This window comes from Ochlerotatus camptorhynchus, unplaced genomic scaffold, assembly GCF_037179485.1.
Source record: "Ochlerotatus camptorhynchus isolate MF236.1 unplaced genomic scaffold, CSIRO-AGI_Acam_v1.1 ptg000002l, whole genome shotgun sequence".
Lineage (NCBI taxonomy): Eukaryota > Metazoa > Arthropoda > Insecta > Diptera > Culicidae > Ochlerotatus > Ochlerotatus camptorhynchus.
Window position 1 is genome coordinate 245,052 of NW_027040494.1, and position 25,101 is coordinate 270,152.

General features: G+C 41.1%; 1 protein-coding gene across 1 annotated transcript in view; it reads right to left on the reverse strand.

Moving 5' to 3' along the window:
• Window positions 1–25,101, reverse strand: part of LOC135704517 (uncharacterized) — a 389,489-nt gene that overhangs the window by 127,911 nt on the left and 236,477 nt on the right. Inside the window, exons 4-5 of the mRNA XM_065226021.1 lie at window positions 13,398–13,476; window positions 13,307–13,324 (exon numbers count right to left, since the gene is read on the reverse strand). Of these exons, the coding sequence (XP_065082093.1) occupies window positions 13,307–13,324; window positions 13,398–13,476 (97 nt within the window). The remainder of the gene's footprint in view (window positions 1–13,306; window positions 13,325–13,397; window positions 13,477–25,101) is intronic.

The following is a 25,101-nucleotide window of genomic DNA, read 5'->3' on the forward strand; positions in this document are numbered from 1 at the left end:
GCTGAGAACACCGAGCATTGGGTCGGGAGCGATCTGCTTACAAGCAGACCATCTCCGGAGACCCCCATTCCCGCTCCGCTCCTGGAGAGAGAGCCGTCGGTGTACCTAACTTCATAACCTTGGTAGTGCGCCCCAAGAGTTTCAACAACTGTCCGGCGTAAAGCCAGTGAGTTGTCTCCTGCCCTGAAGCGGTCTTTGATTCGGCTGTCAATTTTGATCTTGTGCGATTGCCAACTTTTGTCTCCGTGCCAGTGGACCCTTGCCACTAGAGGGAGATCTACGTCGGTGGCCGTGCGGAGGAGTCGGTTCACCTCGTCGAGGAGAACGATCCTGTTGTTTCCCGACGTTTTAGCGAGAAAGGCAGCGGCTTTGGTCGCAGTAGCTGCGGTGAAAACGAGCCGAAAAGGTAGGATACCGGCTTCAACGCATGCACACCGGTTCCAGAATCTGGACGGCTTTCTCGGCGGCAAGGCATATAATCTCTACACAGTACAGGGCGGGAGATGGTCTTAATCAGGTTGGACCGACTGCGACAGTCCTTCTTTAGTTGTTGGAAGTGCGGCTCAAAGGATAAATTCCAATCGAGGAGTACTCCCAAGACCCTCACGGTATTTTTGGTCGGTATTTTTTGTTTTTTAATCATGATGGGCTGTCCGTTGTTGCGATGCCTGGTGGTACATATATGGCAGTGCACGCTCTTGCCGGCGGAAAGCTGAAAACCAACAGAATTAGCCCATCTGACCACCGAGGCGACTGCCGCTTGCGCTCTCAGTTTCGTCCTCTGCAGGGTGGGACCCATCCGTGGAGACGAAGATGTAAACGTTCTTGGGTAGTTGGTCAAAGACCCCATTCATGGCCACCAGGAAGAGGGTGACCGCGATCACCGAACCCTGTGGCACTCCGGTTTCGTCACTGAAACTTCCGGATTGCACGTTTCCAACCGAAACGGTCGGTCAGAAAGTTCCGGACGAAGTGAAGGATGTGTCCTTTCAGGCCCCAATCAGCAAGCTTCTTCAATACAGCTGGTGTCCATGTTCGGTTGAACGCTTTGGAGATGTCCAGCGAGACGATATCCGCGTGATGATCTTGGTCCTTTGCCTCCTTCAGGACTTCTCCAAGAGTGGTGAAGTAGGTGGAGGTGCCATACCCTTGCCTGAAGGCATGCTGCCGATGGTCAAGCAGCCCCTTGGCCTCAAGATATTGCTTCAGCCTCCTGTTGACCATCCGTTCCAGGACTTTCGCCATGCAGCAGGTCAGTGCAATGGGACGGAACCCAGTGATGTCCTTGGTCCCGACATTGGTTTTCGTTAACGGTATAACGAGGCTTTCTCTCCAGTTTTCCGGGTATTCTTCAGCGGTCCAGAGTTGGTTGTAAAGGTCGAGAAGTTTCGTTTCACCTTCGTGTGGAAGGCGGACTCGCTGTCGGAAGCTTTCGCTGTACTCCGAGATGCTGGATAGTTTAGCGAAGTATTTGCCCAGTTCGTCTGCTACGACGGTTGGATCAGTGATGATCTGTTCGAATCTGGAGCGGAGATGATCGCCGCTTGCCGCTAAGGGTGTTAATGCGACTCAATAGCGCCGCTGACGATTGTTCGGCGTTGATACTCTCCAGAAAGTCCGAACAGCAATTTTGTTTCGCCGTCCGGATCTCCTGTCGGCATTTGTTGTGCTGCTGGCGATAGTTCGCGAGGACCTCTTCTCTTGTTGGATCGTTTGGGGAGTTTCGTTTGAGCTTCCGGAGCGCTTTTCGCCTGGCTTTTACTGCCCTTTTGGTTTCGTCGTTCCACCAGCGGAGTGCCTTCCACCCGGGGACGCAGCCAGTTTTGGGTATACTGGTGCTAGCGGCTTTATAGATGATTTTTGTGATGCTTGCGATGTTCGTGGGTTCCTGGTTCTGCGCGAGGGCTCAGTACGTGTGCTGAAAACCCTCCCAATCAGCTTCCCCGTAGTGCCACCGTGGTCTTCGGGTGTTTTCTGCTGTTTTCCGTAGGGCAGATAGGCACAGGCGATGGAGATGCTAATTGGATTCTGGATCTGAATGCCGACGATTGGGAGGTCGGTATCCAGAACAACAATTCGGTGACGGATTTCCTTGCGGACTCCTATAGCAACGGATCTCCGGAAGTTGGACCCTTTTTTGATGGACCAGGTATATTGGCCGTCTAGTGTTCTGTTCATCTGGTCCACCGTCACGTTGTTGACCTCTTTCAGGGCAAGCACCTGGTATCGGTAGTGCGGGGGTAGGGTACCCAACATCCGCTGGTTGAGGGTCGATCGGTTGAACAGTGATGGCTGATTGCGTAGCAACTGGAATTTAGATGTGTTTCAGTCGGGCTTGCTGTGGCAGAACTCGGTACCGAATGAGACGGATCCCCACCAAGGGCAGGTGGAGGCCTTCCACCCACCCGGGGCAGGGGCGTCCCAACGGTGGTAAGAAGGTTGGTCGCTGTGCTTGAGCTAGGTACTGTGCTTGAGGGTGATCTGTTGGTTTGAGACTTGAATCCCTCGTTGTCCTTCGGGGAATGGGAACAACTGCCCTTATCCGTCCCGATACTGAGCTGTGCCTTGCATACCGCGTTGTTCGAAGGGGAATGGGGGACGAGGCCACCCTTGTCCGTCCTTCGTCAAGGTTCGCCGCAGCGCCAGGGGGTTGTCGCCGGTTCCGGTGTGGGGAAAACGTCCGCACCGATGGGGCCCCGGCTACTGTGGGCTACTGCTGGGTTCTTCGCGTTAAGCAACTTCGTCCGAGGGTCCCAGAGGCATCATTATTAGCAAATGAGCAGTTCGTAACCAAAACTGTTTATGCCAAACATGAGGGTGGGTTGTGCTGAGTAGGCCTAATATTAGATCCAAGCCCTAATTTTTCGCAAGGGGTAATGAACCAAGTTCGTGCTGGGAATTGGCCATTTTGACTCTCGCCTTATTTATTAAAAAAAATGGCGAACGAATAATTACCAACCAACGATCAAATTTCAAAGGGGTGAAATATTAAACCTCTACCCGGCGAGTGATGTTTTCCCGCGCCCAGCTCAAACGCACCCGCCCAACAGGTTGATTCCAGGACGTCCAGCTGCATTGTGCGAGGCGTGTTCTTGCAAGCATTCGGGTTCAGATTTAGGTGGAATGATATGTTTTGAGCCTGAAATTGAAACTTTAGACTAAAAGTCTCTTCTACAAAGTTGTTCCTTATAGTTATGCCCTCATTTTTGTGACAATGAATTCTAGGGTAGTTCTTATTATCATTAAAATCAATAATATAACTTTTTTGTTTGAAGAAATTAAGGTGTACATTTTAGGACAAAGTTATAGCTGAGTTAATTTCAAGCAACTTTGTCAGAAAAAACTTTTTTGCATTTCTTAAATTGACTGATTTAGAGCTTTTTTCTAGAATTGAGTTAGGGTGTCTCTAAAAAAAAAACAGTTGTTTTGCTCTAGTTTTTTTTATTTCAAATTTCTCCGCAAAGGTGTCTTGAAATAACTTTTAGATCTTTAGAAGGCGCAAGTTTTTTCAGCACAGAGCTTGTCGATATCTTTCGCTGATCAAGAGTTACTGACGTTTTTCTATTAAAAATATGCCCTTTTCATATGTTAATATCTCTGGTCTGGGCATTTAAAAGGGCGTATGTTGTTCTCAATAAAATGAAAAATGCTTGTGCCCTGCGCTTTCGTCAGATAGCGTATAGGGTGTCGTTGTGCCAATTTGTTCGTGGCACATTTCGAGTATGAGAGAGTGAAACGCAGTTTGCTCAAAAGTGCCTGAGTAAAATGCAAGTACTTTCGATGATTACCCGTAGTTGTTTCAGTGAAGATATACACCCACATTCTCGTTTATGTCTGGACGTGTTTGTCATACAGAAACATTTTTATTTGATGGGTTTCGGGCGTGGACGGGTATATGGGTGATAATATTAAGTTTACGTTAGGATAACGTTGAAAAATTGATAAATGTATCGCTTCAGTTTGAGAAGCACTTCACTTCGCAACCGATGAACCATTCTGACAGCCCACATTACCGTGCAGGTGCCATGTGTTGGTATTGGACAGTTTGATGTTTATAAAGTACTATAAGTTAAAACTGTAGCTTTATCTCTATACATTCTTAGGTGTTTCTTAGAAGATTATCATGTTGGTGTACGCTGATTCATAGAGTAAATGGTATTAACATTGAGTTGTCCATAGTTGGGCGTTGTTGAACTTGTGGTACTTGCACAACATTTAATGTGAGTACCAAAGTAACCATATAATCACAAAATAACTTTTAATGTAGGTTCAGAGTGAGACAATGTCACTGAGATATGGTTAGTTGGGTATTCAGATGAAATTATTACTTCAAAAAACTAATCCTGGTTGTATCTCTTTTTCGTTTGCATGTAACACTGATTGATATTACTAACCGCACTGAGCCTTCATTCCGGGTGGTGACCGAACCTGAAGAAGAAGAAGATGACCATGAGCCCCTTCTCTGAACGAGTGTAGTGTTGATGAACCTGGTCTACGATTCAAGGTTGGATTCTGTGATGATGAGTATCACAAAAAAGGTAAAATAAGTAGCACGATCTTCATCGAAATGAAAGTATTATTGATAATAATCACAACAATCAACTCGTATATACATTGAAATAAAGGGCGAACACGAAATTATTGCGACACATTCAACAGGGCATAACTTTTTTACCATTGGGTAAAAATCAACCAAATTTTGCACACTTTCTCATTGATGTGTATTGTGTACATGCTGTCAAACTCGAAGTCGTGTTTTTCGATTCAACGAAAATGGAGGTGAACCAACGCGAGTTGAGAGAACAAATTCTTTCCAAACACCTGGAATTTCCTGACCTGTCGCACCGGCAGTTGGGAAAAATGTTGAACATTCACCATTCAACCGTCTCCAGAGTGTTGAAGCGGTTCCAGGAGTGGTTGACGTTGGACCACGGCAAAGGAGCTGGAAGAAAACCGGGACCGGAGAACAAATTTTGATTTGGCTAAAAAGATCGGCATGTCGCAGAGCTACGTCCAGAATGCAAAGAAGAGAGCTGGACTACATACATACAAGGTACAGAACTTCCCAAACCGCGATGAGCGGCAACAATGGACGGCTAAAACTCGGGCACGGAAGCTCTACGAGAAGATGCTGACAAAATATGGCTGCTGTGTGATGGACGACGAAACGTATATAAAAGCCGATTTTAAGCAAATTCCGGGGTTCACCGGCAAGAGCAAGTTCGATGTGGACGACAAATTTAAGAAGAAGAAAATGTCGAAGTTTGGCAGGCCATCTGCTCTTGCGGACTGAGGAGTGAGCCTTTCGTGACAAAGGGCACAGTAAATGGCGAGATCTACAAATCTGAGTGCCTCGAGAAGCGCCTTTTGCCGTTCTTGCAGCAGCACGACGAAGCTCCGCTATTTTGGCCAGATTTGGCATCATGCCACTATTCTAAAAGTGTCCTGGAGTGGTATGAGGCCAATTCTGTCCATTTTGTTCCAAAGGACATGAATCCGCCAAACTGTCCGGAGCTGCCCTAATAAAAAATAACCATAAACGAACGATAACCCAAATCATTGAACTATTCCACAAATGGTTTGGATGATACCCAGAACACGTCGTTAAGCAAATTAACCATACAATTTTTATTAGGGTGCGCCCGGTGGAGCAGTACTGGGTAATAATGAAGCGGGAACTTCGGAAGAGCAAGAAGACAGTCAAAGACGAGAAGGACATGTTAAGAAAATGAAAAAAAAAAAAACTGAGAAACTGGTACCGGATGACACTGTAAAGACTTTGATGGAGGGCATCAAACGAAAATGCGTTCAATTTTACACTCAAGGCTCCATCGATTAACTTTTCTTTTGATTTTTGAAGTAAATATATGTATAAAACTACCCTAAAATTTTGGTTTGATTCTAAACATTATAAGAAAATTGGCATGACATTTTCGGTGTCGCAATAATTTCGTGTTCGCCCTTTACATATATAAAAGGGAAGGGACGGTCCAACAGGGCACCCGATTGAAGCGATTTGGACGGGGAGAGTGGAAATACCAACTCCCTGTTGACAACATTTAGTGGATAAAGGGCGGGCTCTTTCCCCACTCATTGGGGTATCTTCCTGTTTGGGGGCTTGTCTTTTTGACTAATTGGCTGATCAAGTTGCTGGAAGGAGATTCTTTACTGTTCCGTAGATGTGTATAGAACTTTGCCTATCGAACTACCCAGTCCGTTTTTGGCCTTTCATACAGCGACATGTTGAGGACAATCAGAGGTTATAAGCTTGATCAAGACAAACAGAGAAGAGAGCCCACTGTTGTCGGACTTAGTTTCCGTGCTACAATGCGCATCAAACCACTATCATCACTATCATCATATACAAATATTTCAACGTAAATTTTTCGAATCTCTTAGCTCGGCCACGCAAACTAACAACACCCGGGTAGAACAAAGTTTTACACTACAAAAAAAAAACTTTTCAATATCGTAGGATATAAGTCTAGTCGGTCTAGTCATGAAATCACATTTCAAATTGCTCAAACACCCTAAAATTTAAAGTAATTGTTAAAAAACCAAATTTGGGTTAGTGATCAAATAGGGGAAATGGCTCTAATGTTGGCCTATGGATGTAATATTGGGTCCATCGTTAAAAATCTGCTATTTATCAATTTTATCCAGATGAACGCGTTATTGGGGCTGTACTTATAGATATTTTTTGTCGCTATTTAAAAGTTAGTCGATTGCTGAATTTATGTATGGGCCAGAGTTAATGTACACGTGCTTCCACCCCGCGTGCTGGAGACGCGCTGTCCACCACATCGTAGGTGCCTGGTACATTTCGAGGCATATTATTTCGCGTTCCTTTTATGTTCCTTCGTGTTTCATTCGTGTCACATGTGCTGCGTCTCATGAGCCCAGCTCGGCGAGATCGAGTGAGAGCAGCATAGTACCTACGTCCTGCGTGCATAGCTGATATGGGGGTCGGTAGAAATTTGTTGACAACAAACAAACAAACAAACAAACAAACAAAAGAAAACTGTTTATCAAGTAGTCCTGTCGCATTCTCGTTGTGTTCTGCTGTGTTAATTGACAGTTTAATTAAGTAGAATCGGTTTTTTTTGTTGAGTTCCGTGAATCTTGCTTATGATTGTACAAGTGTTACCTGCAAAAGATGAGCCAAAAGATATTACTCAAGGATGAAGATCTTTTTCGCATCAACTTCTTGGCTAGAGAAGCTATTTGTTTACAGGTAAAGAATTGAACCAGCTAATGGCTAAACACTTCTAAAATAACTATTCGTTTGCAGTGTGAGAGGAAAATTACGGATTTACGCAAGTTCAGCTATTATCGCCACTACCGATCCACGCACAAGGAACTTTCACGACAACATGGTCTGTTGGATGAAGATGACGATGAAGGAGAGAGCTCCAGGAAAATTCAGAAAATTGAGGTACGACTGAATGCTAAGACGCTGACCACCTCATTAATTGAACTGGTTACGGTAAATGGGCTTCCTCTGAATGTGTTACGATATCCAGCGTTTCAACGAATCATCCGACCCATTGAAGATGGGCTAAAGACGGCGCAGCACTTGAATCCGAATTCAATTAAGCCGTTTCTGAGGAGTGTCTGCGGGCAAATTCAAAAGATTATTGTTTCAGAAATCGACGGTATGTTTGTGTGCGTTAAAGTCGATCTGGCGTCCAGAATGGATCGGGATTTCATATGCGTAAACATCCAGTATGTGAAAAATAATTACATTATTATCAGAACGCTTGGCGTCATCGAGTTACACGTTAATCACACAGCTGTTAACTTGACAACAGAAATTTTAAAAATTCTGCACCCATACGGAATTGACATTCGACGCATCTTAACGGTGACATCTGACAATGCGAACAATATTCTTGCCACAGTAAACCACAGTCTCAAGATGACACAACAAGAGGCCCTCAACGATTTTGATGCGTTGGTTTGTGCTGAAGGACACACGACTCGTCCAAGAATTTCGGATGCAGTGTCTGATGACGAATTGGAGGAAACGGTTGTGGTCGATGATATCGAAATCGAGGATGCGTCGGAAGACGTGAGAATGGAAAAAAGAATGGAACTCATAGATCCAATTTTGCAAGGAGTTCGTTGTGCGGCACACACTTTGCAGCTGGCAGTTAACGACACTATAAAAGCAGTAGATTTGAAATATCAACTTGCAAAAACTCGGAGTGCTGTGAAAAAGCTGAGAAAACTACCCTACAAAAGGATGTTTTAGGTCTGCAATAAGAAGAAGCCAAAGCTGGACTGCTTGACTAGGTGGAATAGCACATATATGATGGTGAACAGCTTGTTGGAGGTGAAGGACTTCATTTGTACGTTGACGGAAGGAGTCGAGGAAATGATCATCGACATTGATTTGTGGGAGTTTATCCAGCGCTTTTCGGCAGTCTTTCAACCTGTATCTGAAGCAACTACGAGATTGCAGGGCTCTCAAATTACTTTTGGTGATTTTTTCTTAACATTGGAGAAATGCACATTTGATCTCAAAAGTTCCAAAGATGATATGGCGTTAACACTCGCCAGCAAAATGGATGACCGACGAGTGAAACTTATGGACAACCCTTCATTCCTGGCTGCGATATGTCTTGATCAGCGGATCAATTTTCGGAACACGCCATTTATGACTAAGGATCAAAAGGAAATCGCAATGGTGAGTAAACATTTTTTTTCGGTTTTTGAAACTTCAGCTAACATGTACTTGTGATTTTATTAAACTTTAAGGACTTTTTAAATGATGTTTGGGAAAACATGCGTGTTGTTTTCAACCCAAACAGTAGTCAACCTGAAAGCATTGAGAAAACGGCAAACGGCGATTCTTTTGAAGCATATTTGGCATCTCTTGACGAAACAAATAATACAGCTCTAGATGCTAACATTTGCGATGAACTGGCGAAATTAGCATGTATGGCACGCTTGAAGCTCAACACCACAGGATCGGAACGGGAAACCATACTGGACCATTGGTTCAAGATGAAAACTTCGAAACCGGAGCTTTACCGATTGGCTTCTGCTTTTCTGGGAATCCCTTGTACGCAAGTGAGCGTAGAGAGATCATTTAGTGCTCTAGCTCTGATATTGACCAAACAACGATCTTTGCTTGATGAGCAGACCTTGGCTGATATTCTTTTGATTCGACTAAACAGCGAATTGCTGAAAAAGGTTGACTGCAGTGAAATTTGAAATAATTTGTTAGAGTCTTTAAACTCTATAATTTTCTTTTATTTTTCATCAAGCTAACATTAACCTTATGGTCCTTAGAATTTGATTAAAAGAAAATCATTAAAAAAGGAAAATATTCTTCGTTTTACTTATTAACTAATGAAAGAAAACTTGAGTAGGAATCCCCCGAATAGTGGTGCCGTCCACCCACTGCAATTGCTCGGTTGTCTTCAAACCAATTGACCACTTTATCAAGCAGTTTTGGCGTGACTTTCTACCAGCGATTTCACAAAACTGGACCAACCAATTTCTATGTTTTCATGAAACGCACAAATGTTGGCTACTTTTCTCGAGGTTCCAGGAGAAAAAAATCTCAAAATAATGTTTTATTTCAAAGTTCGAGTGGTAGTAAACGTCATTTTAACTGCTCGAATGAAGTGGTTAATTGAGCCAATTTTCTGTATGTGCACACCCTAATCACAACCACATCGCTTTAGTCTGATGTACGTTTCCGCCATCATTTCAAAGTTCCATGCCATTACTCGAAGTCAAGAGTGTTGCTGATTCTCGGACAACGCACATGACTCGCACCAAAAATGAGCTATGAATGTACTTTTTTGGAGCATTCCGATCCATTCAATGGAGAAAAACAGAGAGTATATAATGTAAAATAACCACAATGCTTATTTTGGGAACACGATATGATTTATTTTGGAAATTGTGCGTCTCAAGATTTAGGTAAGAGGTGGAATTAAATTTAAATAGGAAAAGAGGCAAGGAATATTGCAATAAACCAAAAACCATTGTGGCTTTTAAAGTAAGCAATAATTAAAGGACAGCAAATGTTGGTACGATATGGTTGGGTTTACATGTCTTGACTAACTCAAGGTTTTTCATACATAATAAGTATACATATAAACTGCTGAACTAGGCTTGAAAACTGTTTTTGAAAAGTATGAGAGAAAGGTCGGTGTTCATGCTATGGCTCGATTTGCAGTAGAGTGCAAGCGTTAAGATTTTGTTTGTGTTTAAAGCATGATTCGCTATAAGGAATAGGATGAATGTCGCGATCGCGATCGAGAATGTGAGCTTGGCACTTTGGCAATCGAAACTGCGAAAAAATAGGCTTTCTCGGTTCTATATGTATATATGACGTACGCATGATGCGGGACATTATTCCACCTTAATAGCTTCATTCGGGAGATTTGTTGTAATGTAAGGGGCTCGGTTTTATAGTACAATCATCCCAGACCACTTCACATTACTGAGTTGATAGGGTCGCATCGTTTGTCTACCCGGCATCGCAACACAAGTCTTATTCGTGTCAATTTTGGAAATGCATTCGTTGATCATATTAGCCCGTGTAGCGTATTACACAGCAAAAAAATAATTTTGATATCACATCAAAGTGGATGCACTACAATCATGTCGAAAATTTCATGTAATTTTTATGACCACATAAATAAACAAATGCAGTAAAAGCAGCGTAATGTCAGTTCATGCATTGTATTAATGATAATTTTGTCCTTTTTAGCAAGTAATATTACACCATATTTTCGACATGATTGTAGTGCATCCACTTTGACGTGATATCAAAATTATTTTTTTGCTGTGTACACTAAGTTTCCCTATGCTTCATTTCCTCTAAGATAGAACTGGCATGTGTACACTGGAGTCGCTTTTTACGCGGTTTTTTTCTTACACGGTTTTTTTTACGCGGATTTCGGAATTTACGCGGTTTTTTTTACGCGGATTTTGTTTTTTTTTTTACGTGGATATCAGAATTTACGCGTTTTATCATTATACACTAGAGTCACTTTTTACGCGGTTTTTTTTACACGGTCTTTTTTACGCGGTTTTTTTTACGCGGATTTCGGAATTTACTCGGTTTTTTTACGCGGATTCCGGAATTTACGCGTTTTTTTTTACGCGGTTTTTTTTTTACGCGGGACGTATCACCCGCGTAAAAAGCGACTCCAGTGTACTATCTAAACTCAAATACCTACTTGCCATAGCAACCAAATTTCATTCGCCTACACCCTTCACAAATTCGAGCTTTGCGCTTCTAACATCGACCATACAGCACATGTGATGCGACACGCGAAACCAGCGCGAGCCTCGCGCACGTTAGTTTTGTTTTCGTTGCGATGGGAGACGGTTCGTTGGGAGCCTCGCTTGCACATTTTTGTACACACGAGGAAAATGTAACTATGGCCTGTATTTCGCTTACCTACACCTTCCAGAACTTCGAGCTCTGCAGTTCTAGCATGAATCGTAGCACATGAGATGAGGCACATGAGATCAGCGTGAGCCTCGCGCACGCCAAGATTTGTTCCGCTTCCGCTGCCGTTCCGCTTCCGCTGCCGTTCCGCTTCCGCTGCCGTTCCGCTTCCGCTGCCGTTCCGCTTCCGCTGCCGTTCCGCTTCCGCTGCCGTTCCGCTTCCGCTGCCGTTCCCCTTTCGCTGCCGTTTCGGTTCTTAACTTAGTTAGGACTATGATTTGGTGGATGAAAATTGTTCAAGTTTCTGCCGCAAAGAGGGCACAGCGACCTTGTTAGCACGAAGGAGACCTACACGCTTTCGGACTCGTTTCGTGTGACATTCTCCGAGTTGGAACTACATGATTACGTTGCGATTGGCAAGTTCCGACTATCTGTTCTTTTTTTTTCAAGCATTTAGCTTACACTGAGGCCTTCTGTGACAACAATTCACGCTGAGAACTGTGCAGGAGAAAACAAATAGGACTTGCTGTAACCCCTCCAAAATGTGCATATTGTTTGGAAAGTCCGCATACTCTCGATGATTGTCCAAGATCCCACAGCAGAGAAATAAACTCCACCGATCTTTGAAAGCTCCTTTGCGGAAGTCCTGAAAACTATCGCTTCCGTCTTCCAGAATTACCTCAGGTAGCAACCCACATGACCTGCACCAAGTTGATGATTTGGGCTCTGACCCTGAGGTTCGTGAACGAAGTTATTTCGTGTTCAAGTAGGAAGCGATTCAGTAATGTCACACTACAACCTCGGAAAGCCTGTCGTATTTAGCTTGAAGTGATCTTGGACAAACCAGGAAGTAGCGATAATGTTTCAAAAGCCCCACTGAGTTGCAAATCATTTGATTTTGATAGAGACGTTGCTCGACTTCCAGATTCTTGCAAACATCCAGATATAGTGTGAAACTCTTTTGAAGCAACTATTGAATAAGTGGCCATTTATTTCTTGTTTATATGTCCTCTGTCTAGAGAGAACCAGGACACTTGCCCGTCAATCGCAACCCTCAAGTTGTGTTCCATATTTTACAAACATATAAAAAACAATTTTCGTGTTTATCGCCTGTTTTAAAAATCACTCAAACCATCACTTATGAAATGTATCTCCGATACAGCCATCACAAATTAAATGTTGTAATCTTATTGCTTATCATGTTTTCTGATTATATACTCATTCAAAGTTTCATATTTAAAGAACAAAATTGTTTGAGTTTCACTCATTTTTTTTCTACATTCATCGAGAATTATCAAAGTAACCCCAAATCAAAATACTGAAGTACGGTCACAAAACTAAAACAATAGTGCAAATGATTTAATTTCCGTTAAACCTATTACTTAATAATTAACTCTTGGATCCCCAGTACTTGTTTTAAAAATATAAATTTGGAAAAACATTCTTTGCTGTAAAAACTATTAAGAATAGTTTACGGCACGATAAAAATAAACACCATTTCTGTGGTTAACTCAAAAGGGATGCAAAACTAAATTGGACTGATATGTGACTATCGGCACCACAGAAGAAAATTAACAATTTCTTGAAGCTAAGTTATTTCACAAATCCGCTTTTGCAGCACTTTACAGATTCCTGTGCAAAAAAGATTTGCACAATAATATATCTGCCCAGGCCAGAAAATTGAAAAATCTACTTATTTGAATGCAGTAGCAGCTTAAGAACAGAATAAGCACTAATGAATTCTAGTTCTAGAACGCTTTAAGATGTTCAATATTTAAGTTTTATGAACAGTGCGTTAATATTACTTTGTTCTTATTTTTAGCACAGCAGTCTAATCGGCAGTATTGTAAATGAGCCAACGTGTCTCGTCAAGGCTAGGAAACTCACCTGTCATAGTAGTAATCCCTGCAAATAAACCAAAAAAATATCTCGGTTACTAAGATCATTCAACCGACTCGGTGAAAATCATCAAACTCACCAATCGTTTCCAGTTTTGGATTTGTTCTGCCGCTTCCTGCCCGTTTGATGTGGTTTTGGTTCGGCTACCATGTTGACGTCTGCCAAGAACAAAAAAAAAAAAAAAACGAAACGAAAAGCATTAAATTTTTAAAATAGCTCTGAAAAATTCCTCATTGCCAACAGGACAGGGACAATAAAATTTAGATCGGTACCAGACGACGGACAGCAACAACGGACGTCAGTCGTCGTCGCATCAAAACAAACGTCCGTTGAATGGTTTGCTCTTTCGGCCACCGTCATACGACATATCCTTAGAATTAAGACGACACAATGCACGTTTTTTATTGCATCCCCGCGTGTCTCAGCTTCGCTGTTTACTCTAAGCTAAAAAAAAAAAAGAGGGACGCCTAATTAAAATTAATGTGCTTGTCTGTTGGACGAATCATGTGAGTAATTTTTTAATGAACCTTTCACTGGCAGTCACGACCTCCCAACCCTTAGATCCCGAGCAAGAGCCGAAAGGTTCGTCTTCAGACGCGCCACTTTGATAATGGCTAGGGCAGACTACTTCCTATCGTGTGCTGCTGATCTTTTATCTGCAAACTGGCAGTTGATGACATTCCTCAGAGAAAAACCCGAACAACCCGCCGGCCCCGGGCGGTGTTGTGTCACTGCGGTGCGGTTCTGTTTTTGGCCTCGTAACAACAACCAGAGTATGACAAGTATTCGCAACTCATTCGATGCTCGTTTGTCGCGGGATTCTTTTCATCTTCTCACTCTTCTCTAGGTGACACAAGTGATATGGCGTGGTCCGCCTAATATTAGGCGAAAGAGAAGAAGTACGGCAATCAGATGGGTAATATTTCACGTCGATGGCAGTCCGAATGAGGCTTGAAGGTAATTTCAACGTGAGTCAGCGGGATAGATAAATTGAAAGTGAACGCGTGCCAAATGGCTGAAATATGTTCTGGGAAGTATCGGTTCAAATTGGATCGTGGTGCATCCGCGGTTAGTGCGAATGTTGGGATTGGGTAGGCTTAAATGAAATTCATATATCTTTAGAACGGGCTGGTGATGTGAAAATCTTGACATGAACATGAGTCCTGGTAAAGCCAGACAGAACTTGTGATCTATTAGGAACACGTAGCTTCTTCATGAACACTATAATTTTGGTGTTGTTGTCTAGCGTATTTTACATCTAATTAATTTTAATATTTTCAATGTATTTGCAGTACGTGAGCTAGGAGCCGTTAAAAATGTTTTGGAAAGAATTCAGAATAAAAAATCCTTCTACATTAATCTTATTCATTCATAAAAAGGTCACGAGATGAACTGTGGTTCTAACATTCTTATGTTAATCGGCGCCGTAAAATTTGTATGAACCCAATTTTGTTTTAACGAGATTTGATATTTTTCGGTGTCGTTCTTATCACGGCTATACATTTTCTATAATTTTCTTTTCTGAGTTCTTCAAACAAGTTGCACTGAATTTGGATGCCATTTAAGATCATAGGATGAACAATCCCATAAAAAATAATTAAATGTATATGCTTGAACCATCCGTGATCCGCTGCGATGATGTAGTGCGCTAATACTCGGAAAAAATCCGTTCCCGAAAACGAGAACGGACCGTGAACTAAAAATCACGGCCAGCTATCCAGAACAAAATTTTCTCAAATATACACCGTGAACTATGGTTCACGGCTGTGGTTCACGAATATGGGAACTCTTTTTTTCCCGTGTACATGGACGCAAAATTCGGACTGCCCTCAATCTTCTTCAAACTCAGCCGTCATTCGTCAATCAACAGCAAAACAGAAAACATGGAACAGTTTCTCGTTGGTTTCAAACTGGAGATAAAGTTTACGCCAAGGTATTCACTGCCAAAAAGTGGATTTGGTCACCTAGAGTGGTGATTGAAGCATTCGGAAATGTCAATTATAATGTGTTTGAAGAAAAGCAAGACATTGGTAATAATTCAGTCGACTTATCCGAACGTTCATTACTATTACTTTTAAGGGGGGGGGGGGCATGGCCCTAGCTGACAAGACATAAACCATCGACACAATGTCTTCACTTCTACATTTAAAAACTACGGCTAGCAAGAGATGTACACTCTTTCAGATTTGTTAAACTGAGTTTTTAAATAAGTTCAGGGACCTTCTTAGAAATCAAGAACGACTTAAGAGATTAATTTCAGGGAATTACGTAGATTGTTGGGAAATTTTGTTTAAAGTTAAGTGAGCGTCAAATAACTTCAAGGAACCTCGAAAATTATCAGAAGTTTCATAGAACCTTAGAAACTCCGTAGAAGTTCTGGAGGTTTTCGAGAAGTGCAAAACATTTTATAGGAGTTAAGCTATTACAGGCTGACTAAAAGTAAATCGGTACGCACAACAATTTGTTTGAAAAGTTCATTAATGGTTGCTTTACAGTACTTTTATTAAACCTTCAAAGTTACAGAATTAGATGGCTACATTTCACCAGTTCGAACGAAATCTCGAACCTTCCTCTTGATGGAGTCCATCAGCGCTCGCACAGTTGAAACAGACACGGAATCAGCGCATTTCTTCCATTTTGCCCGTATTTGCTGGATGTCCTTGACAGCCCCGCCGCTTCGTCGAAGTCGCTGCTTTGAAATTACTCAGTATTTTTCGATTGGTCGAATTTCTGGGCAATTCAGAGGATTCATTAACTTGGGGATAATGTCGATCTGGTTGGCAGCATACCACTCCAGAACCAGTTTGTAAATAATTTCAGGGATCTTCTTAGAAATCATGAATCGTAGAAGCTTTGAATCAAGAGATTAATTTCAGGGAATAACGTAGATTGTTGGGTAATTTTATTAAAAGTTTAGGGAGTGTTAAATAACTTCAAGAAACCTTAAAAATTATCAGAAGTTTCATAGAACTTTAGTAACTCCATAGAAGTTCTGGGGATTTTCTAGAAGTGCAACAGATTTTATAGGAATTAAGCTATTAACGGCTGACTAACAGTAAATTGAAACAAAAAGACCTGTAATTCGTGATTCAATCAGTTTGAAAAGTCCATTAATTACAGTTTTACAGTACTTTTATTAAAACTTACAGCATTAGATGGCTACATTTCTCCAGTTCGAACGAAATCTCTAACCTTCCTCTTGATGGACTCCATCAGCATCCACACAGTGGAAACGGACACGGAATCAGTGCATTTCTTCCATTTTGCCCGCATTTGCTGGATGTCCTTGACTGCCTAGCCACTTCGTAGAGGTAGCTGCTTTGAAATTGCCCAGTATTTTTCGATTGGCAATTCGAAGGATTCATTAGCTTAGGGACAAAATCGATCTTGTTGGCAACATACCACTCTAGAACCACTTTGGATTAGTGGCAGCTGGCCAAATCGGGCCAAAAGATGACTGTGTCTCTATGCTTGCGGATGAACGGCAATACAGGCCTTTTCAGGCATTCTTCGATGTAAACTTGGGATGCCATCGTCGAGGATGTGACGAATGGTTCCGTTTTCAGGCCACAATTGCAAATCGCTTGCCAAATCATGGCCTTCTTCGTGAACTTGTCGGCAAACACGAGCTTCCCAACTAACATTTTCAGCTTTGTAAGTCAACTTTTCCAGCGTTGTGCTGTAAAGTAGCTGAAAAGAAGCTGCAGATACAGCTACAAGCGAAAGCTAGCAAAATAGTTTTGGAGAACGTTTACTCAACTTTCTCACAACCATTATTCAATTTGTCAGTCGCACTGAATAACATCAGCCAATAAACGCTAATGTCACTTCTATACACACACTAATCAACTTTTCACTTGTAGCTGCAAAACAAAGCTAACAAAGTGAATTGAATATATTACTCATTTGATGGCTTCTACACAACCAACCACTCTTGCTGAATAACATAAACATCAAAAGTGCTTTTTCAACAACTAAACAACCTGTACTCAGCTTATAAACTGTGTTAGAGCACCTTCGGAAGCATTTTCACAGTCAACTAGGTTTATTTTTAGACGTGTGCAGTTTTACAGCTTTTACTCTGCTCTTTTATAACTAGTCGAGAAAAGTGATTCATGTGCACTATTATAAAGCCTCTACTCAGCGTTTTTGTTGCAGAAGGGAATGTTGATTTGTTTACATAAGTTCAAAGTGTTGGCGTAGCACAGTTGGAATTGTCAAGGTTTGCCAATGAGGTCGTCTCAAGTTCGATTCCAGGTTCCGGTGCAGGGTAAATAATTTGGTGATGATTTGTAACTAATTCCGATTAATTTGATTCACAGCAAATTAAACTCAATAAATTCCTTAATAAAAAGCGTAAACAGTATTTAACCCGGCTTCAAGAGAAAACTGTGTAGTGATTATTGTACAACCGGGAAGAGGTTGAATAAGCGCCTTTCAAGTTCACACACAACTAAACAGCAGGATAACAGCTGTATAGAAGCGTTAATGGATATGCAATAAGAGCATCTCCCGACCGTTCCAACAGCCATAAGTAGCTGACTAAGTTCGCCAGATTTGCTTGTATAGAGGTTGAGTAAAGGTTGCCTGATATCGTATAACGTTTGAATGCAGCTTGAGGCTTTATAAATGAAATGAGTAAAGCGTTTATATTGTGAAAATTGTTAGTTTGGTTGATTCTTCCCGGCACATCCCCACGTCCAGTCGCGATGTAAAACTTCTGACCGGGAAGCTGCTTAAAATCGAGTTTGACGTATGTTTCGTCATCGATCAAAGTGTAGCCCTTGTGTGTCGTCAAAACACGGTCGTACAAGAGCCTTGAACTCTTTTTGGCCACGAAATTCTGCTTCATGTGCCGGTTTGGATGTATACTGGCTTTGTACGACTTGTATCCTTCCCTAGCAAGGATGTTCCGCACCGTTTGGAAGTTGGCGTTGTGCGTTCTGGCCACATCTCGGATCGAAAGACCGGGGTTGGCTTTAACGCACCTCAACACCTTGCTGTGCAGTTGACGATCCCTGCTACCAGTTTTTTCGTAGATCCGCTGATTCCTTTCGACACTCAGGGTTACCTTGTAGGTTTTGAGCACTCGAAAAACTGTTGTTTTCGGCATCTTCAGCACTTTAGTCAGCTTGAAACCGGACCACTCCGGATTTTCCAGGTGTTTGTGCACAATATTTTCTTCTTCTTTCGAGTTCCATTTGACGTTATTTCTTAACGCGATCGACTACTTTGATCAAACTTGCACCAGTTGTTCTCTATAGAAGCGTAAACAAACCACTGTCAAAGATGTTCGATTCCCAACAGTCAGGCATGCTATGCTGGTGGTGCGCAAGGGGCATACCAATTTACTTTTAGTCAGCCTTTATTGTAAAAGCTCAGCGAACTTCCTAGCAATTCAGTGAACTTAGTAAAACTTTAGTAAATTCTTTACTTTCATTGAGTCTCTGTAAACTATAGTTGATTTGTAGATTTTCAAGTGAAATCGTGGAAATGCTTGAAATATAACATAAATTCGTATATGTAAAACATTTAAATAGTTGGGTAACCGTACCAGTTTAGGAAACTTCAATGAAGTTTATTAAACGATGTTTTATTGCAGAAAACTCTATTGACATTCTGGGAACATTTTTTGTCTTTAGCACTTGTTAAAAACAAAATTTAGAATAGTTTTGTGAACTGCATAAAATTTAAAATTATTTGTAGAAGTTCAGAGAAAAAAAAACGAAATTCTTGAAAATTGATTGAAACGGCTACGCAGTCTTTGTTAAATTAAAATACCTGACGGAGATGGTGTATTCTTCAATAGTGTTGTCGTTTTTTGTCTTATGTTTTGTCAAAGTGTAACTGTTCGGTCTCTAGTGCGTTGGTGCGTTGGTCGGATACACTTTAATTCAATGTTTTAGTACTGGCGAAAGATCGAAATTCTTCAGAAAAGAGCAGCGTATTTACAGTAGTTCAGAAATTTTTGTGCAAGTTGAGTGAATAAAATATAAAATCGAAATACTTCACTGCCCCGTAACGTGGGTAGATCACCTTTTCGTGGTACGTTACGGGATGTAAGATCTACCACCGATTCTTAGTCCTGACTACTTCAAACTATGGGAACAGGATTTTTCAGTAAACCAAGGAACACATCTTAGTCCTTGTTACTTGTTATGCCTTGTTGATAGTGACAAGACTCGGCTTTGTCTACCGAGGATGATCTTGAAACAAGGAAAAAAATGAGTTAGTTGTCTTCATCTATGTGATTTCTAATATTCTATTCGTTGTTCCCTAGTTTGAAGTGGTTAAGACTAGGGTTCTGATGCATGGTCATTATCGGTGTCATACCTTAATTTTGTTGCTAAGGAATCCAATTTTGACTGACTAAGGGGCGCGCCTTTGGAGGGTGTTTCAACATTCCGAAGGGTATAAATAGCGGGACCTTTCAATTAGAGTAGGATCCTTGCGATAAATGCAAGAGTAGCAACTGTAAAAAAAATCGAATAATACTTCATCATTTCTCAATAGTGATGGAGTAATACGACATGCACTAAACTAAGAACACGGGATTTACTACAATAGATCAATTTACTGGTCGCAGTAGTGTTAGGTCCCGAACAGAGGAAAAAAAAAAACTTCACAAAACTTCTTTCAAGAGCAAGGAATTACGTAGAAGTTCGGGGAACTTCATAGTAGCTAGATTTTTGAGTATTTCGTGGAAATCATATAGTTTTTTATATGGGAATATTGTAGAAATTCAACATGATGTTGTGAGATCTTGACCAAATTTCCGAAAACCGTGAATGATACAAAGAAAATATTTACAAGTTTAGCAATATTGGTAAATTTAGTTGTAGTTTGTGCAAGTTATAAACAAATCGTATAGGTTCAGAAAACTTCGTAGAAGTGTAAACAACTTTCCAGAAATTCACACAACTTTCTACAAATTAAGGAAACTTTATAGAGCCTCAGGGATAAGCTTAATGGAGTGGGAACTTCATGGAACTTAATTTAATAAACTTTGTAGAGGTACAGGAATCTTCGTATCAGTTTTAAAGAACTTAGTTAATAGCCATGGATTTTCAATATTATTTATAAATAAAGTTCTCTGGATGTTTTTCAAAGTCTTTAAAAATGAAAAGGTTTATTCAGTATTATTCTGAAGATCACAAACTCTTTTTCACAGATTTCGAATGTTTTAAAAATTAAGGCATATATTCAAAACGAATGGAGAGATTCAACATTTGCGTGTTGTGAAAAGTGAATAAAAGATGAAAACTAATCATCAGTCGTGAATAGACAATTAATTGAGAAATTCAAAGTCGCAGCAGAGCTTATTAAAAATTATTTGGAAAAATATTGAAATTCCTCCATGCAATGCAAACATACATTGCTCCATTATTAATTTCTTAAATTCTCTAGGCTGTTCGGACTTCAACCATTACCAGATATTACGGTGTCTGACACTCTGGATTCGTGCCCACATACTTTTCGGGTTGTTTCAGTGGAAAATAAAGAATAACCAGTTGATATCTCTGAAGTCTGATACACTTTTAGTACACCAGCTGTTCAATAAGAAACATTAACCAGTCGTTGAGTCCATGAATATGAAGCATAATGAATAACTAATTAATTCTGTGCCAACCAGTGCTGTGGTCGTGGATAGCACTTAAACCAATAAAAAAAAAAACAATAGTTGATCTTATGCGTGGTATTTATCTCCTGGCTTACATCGATTTGTTCTGGTGTGAATTACAATATTTCAAATAGTGTTGCATTATCAATCCACTAAATTTCAACAATAGAGCGCGAAACTTGTTGACGCTCTGGTTCCGAGATATCATCACTGACCCACTTACCCCTATGACCAACTAAACTAAAACTTTTCTCTGGAACACATTCCATGAATTACAACTGTCTATAATTTATAGGAAAGTTTGAACATACTGAGAGGTAAAGCACATATCATCGGTAAGAGACGTGTGTGTGAGAAAATTTGCGAAAAAATCTAAGGGCACCGGTGGGATTCGAACCCACAATTCCCATTCAGTACACGGGTGTATTGCCAATTATACAACGGTGGACCTATGGTCTACGGATGTATTTGGCTAATGACATTTGAGTTTCGAATCCGCTCCCCACCCTAGTCTTTTTGCGCAAGCGTTCTCTGATACACAACAATCGTCTATTATCGACGATATGTGCTTGTACCGCAACCACTCAGTATCAGTCGATGTGAACAAACACAGCTCATTTTTGTTGTTCATCTTACATGCTGAAATATGTCCAGTACAGTATGACTCTAACATACATCTCAGTATGTTCAAACTTTCCTATAAACAAATAAATTGACTGCAAAGTCGCTAAAACCGTAAAACTGTCTATAATTTCAAACAGGGTGTCTTCTTATATGAATAAATAAAATTTCTGGAGTTTTCCACATATTTAACGAAAGTTTACAATAAGCAGTTTTACAATCATATCCATTAAATGTTGAAGTTTAACATTTGCTTACTTTTCGTAAGTCGAAGATCTCAAAATATGCAATGTCTTGAAGCTTCGTATCTCAAGTAAAAGTTCAAGATATTGAAACATTTCAAAGTGCCATAATTACGGAAAAAAATTAATTTATTTCAAGATTGCCCTAAACTTTTTAAAAGATTCGAGTTAGTTTGTATAGTTTTCTTTATTGTCGAGACTTTCAGCCGTGGGCTGGTTCGTCTCTTACCCACTGGTGGTTCCGGAAAGGAGCCTCCTTAGCTACAAAGTTTTGGGATGGATGGGACTCCAGAAGGGTTATCCCCTAGTTACAGAGCTAATGGTGGGGCCCCAGAAGGAAACCCCTTTAATAACAGAGTTTGAAATATAGGTGGGAGCCCCAGAAAAGGGCCCCCTGCAATCAGAGTTGTTGCTGTCATAATTCATGTGTTGTTGTATTTAGTAGAAGTCATCCGTTTGCGGTATCCATTTGAAAAAGTAATGTAGATCGAGTATTGTCGGTCATGCAGGTTCGTATTCAAGTGAGAAACTAAAGTCGGTCTTTGTGGTGGTGGTAAAAATTGTGATCGGGTTCAATGGGTCCATTGGGTAAATGTTAAATATATTCCAGTAGTCTGGCATCCCTGAGGAAACCGAGTAATGCCCCGGTTCTGGGCGGGTCCTCACTAAGGGCATCTTTGATGCATCCAGGTATATCGTAAAATTCACGGGGGCCCTCATACTGGGAGCAGTGGTAAATGATGTGCTCTACCGTGAGTGGGACATGGCAGGTGTCGCAGATCCTGCAGAAAGGTCCGTTTCCGGAGAAGCCATGGGAAATGTTGGTGTGTCCCGTTCTTAGGCGAGACATCACAATCTGAATTCGGTGTTCTCGTGGGTTCTCCCACCTATGTGTGACCACCTTGATCTTTCGGATCAAAGTATCCCCTGAGCGAAGCCAATCAGCTGACCAGAAGTCTCAGATTACCTTTGAAACCCAGTGTTTTAAATCATTCGCTTGGACCTCCCGGGTGTTAATAGGAGCTTGTCTTGCGGATGCCGCCAGGTGATCGGCCTCTATATTTCCTCAAAGGATACCGCATCAACGTCAACAAGACCAAATCGTTGGATATCAACACGGGCAACCCTTCCAACTTTACGGTAGCGGGGCAAGCAGTGGAGAAGGTCGAAAGTTTCCAATATCTTGGCAGCCAAATAGCGTCGGACGGTGGGACCAATAGCGACATAGGTGCACGAATCAAGAAGGCTAGGGCTGCCTTTGTGAGTTTACGATAAGTCAACGCACCAAAATCCGAATTTTCAACTCGAACGTGAAATTTGTGTTGTTATACGCCAGCAAGACGTGGTGTGTATCAGCGGAGAACACTCAAAAGCTGCAGGTCTTCATCAACCGATGCCTGCGGTATATAATTCGTGCCTGGTGGCCTCACAACTGGATCTCGTCGATGTCATCAGAAGCCGATAGCAACAGAAATTCAAGAGCGAAAGTGGAGGTGGGTCGGCCACACACTTCGACGGGGCGTAAACGAAATCTGCAAGCAAGCGCTGGATTGGAATCCGGCAGGACATCGCAGCAGAGGCAGACCCAGGGGCGCATGGCGGCGAAGCCTCCGCCGAATATATGGAGTACTGATCCGGTAGCCGGTGGCATACAGCCATGAGAAAGTCTGGGGAGCCGTCGGAATATCGGATTGTATGGCCGTTGTATACGGTTTGTTGAAGCTCTGTTACCGATTTCACTAGAGTAGCAGTTTCAAAAAGAAGTAGCTTTGCCTCGGTGAGGAGGAAAACTCCTTCGTCAGAGCCATCTGTCTTCTAAGAGAAGCTTATAGACCATCTACAGATAATCTGTGTGGTCAGTCGGCCGAAGGGTAACATTGCGCTTTCGATGCAGGAGGCCTTGTCAGGCGTGGACGGGAGAAGAGGAAATGTGGACAGCTTCTCGGTACGTGGGGTCCAATTTGGAGAATACGAGATTGCGAGCAAGACAGGTGATTTCGATGCCGTAGAAAAGACGTGATTCGAGATGGATTTGAGATGTTCAGTGAAGTTTCATTAACTTAGCATCAGTTGTAGGAACTTTACAGAAGATCTGCAGAATGAACGGAAATGCTAAGCGTTTCAGTTAAGCTTACTAAACAAGTTGTACGATCATAAGGGAAGTTCTTAAAACTTCTTGAAAATATGGGGAACTCATAGAATCCTTAAGGGGAAGTTCACCGCTCCGAAAAAAAAATAAATGCGTTTTGATTTCTCTAGAAATACTGAAAAAAGATATCTAAAATCTAAAAAAAACAATTTTTTTCTATTTTTTTAAATAAAATAGGCGTTGTAAAATATTTTTTGTAAGTCATCAAGACATAAAGTTGGACTCAAAAAACCACAAATCATCGGCTTGCGATTTTGCTGGGAGTCCATTTTTTTCATGTTGAGATCGAAAAAATATTTTTACATATAAATTGATGATTTTTTTTTCTTGGATTTTTGATTTTCTAAGATTTTTATAAATTTTCCCGAGTTTTTTAGAAAAATGATAACGTGCCGAAAAAAAATGTTCCCAGGGTGGTAAACTTTCTTTTAAGAACTTCAAAGCGGTTCCATTAGCTTAAAAAATGCAAGAACTTTTAAGAAGATCTTGACATTTATGGGATATTCAGGGTACTTAACGTAAGACAAAATAAATTCAGAGACGTGGAGAGAATTTGAGAAAAACTGTAGAAAGTTTTAAGAAGTTCCAAGAACCTCAGAAAAGTGAGATCTAGATATCATTGGCGAATTTTAGAGTTTTCCGTAACTGCAGGAAAATCCAGACTTTTAGAGGAGTTCAAAATCTATAAGCGTGAGATTAGATAAGTTCAGGACACCTTCATGTTCGTCTGAAAAATGTGCCGAGAATTCTGAATACTTCAGAAATATTTCAGGACCTTAACTGAGGTCCAGAAAACATCAGGAAATTTTTAAGGTGTTAGGGACAGGTACATTTATTTCAGAGCAGAACCAATATATTATAGAACTGTGAGCTTAAGGGAAGCCTCTCGGAATTGGACGGATCATAGAACGAAAGGGCAGTTCGAATAATTTCATGCCAATTGTAGAATGCTTACAGAAGTTTCGAAAAATTCAAGGACATTCCGGAAATTCTGCAAAGTTTCGAGATATGCTAGGGAAGTTATATAAGCATCAGGAAAATTTCAGAGAATTTTAAGAAATTTTAATGATTATCATGGAAATTTCAAAATCTTAAAAAATGGCGAAAACTTAACTAAGGTGATCAGCGAACTTCAAGGCAGTTTATTAGT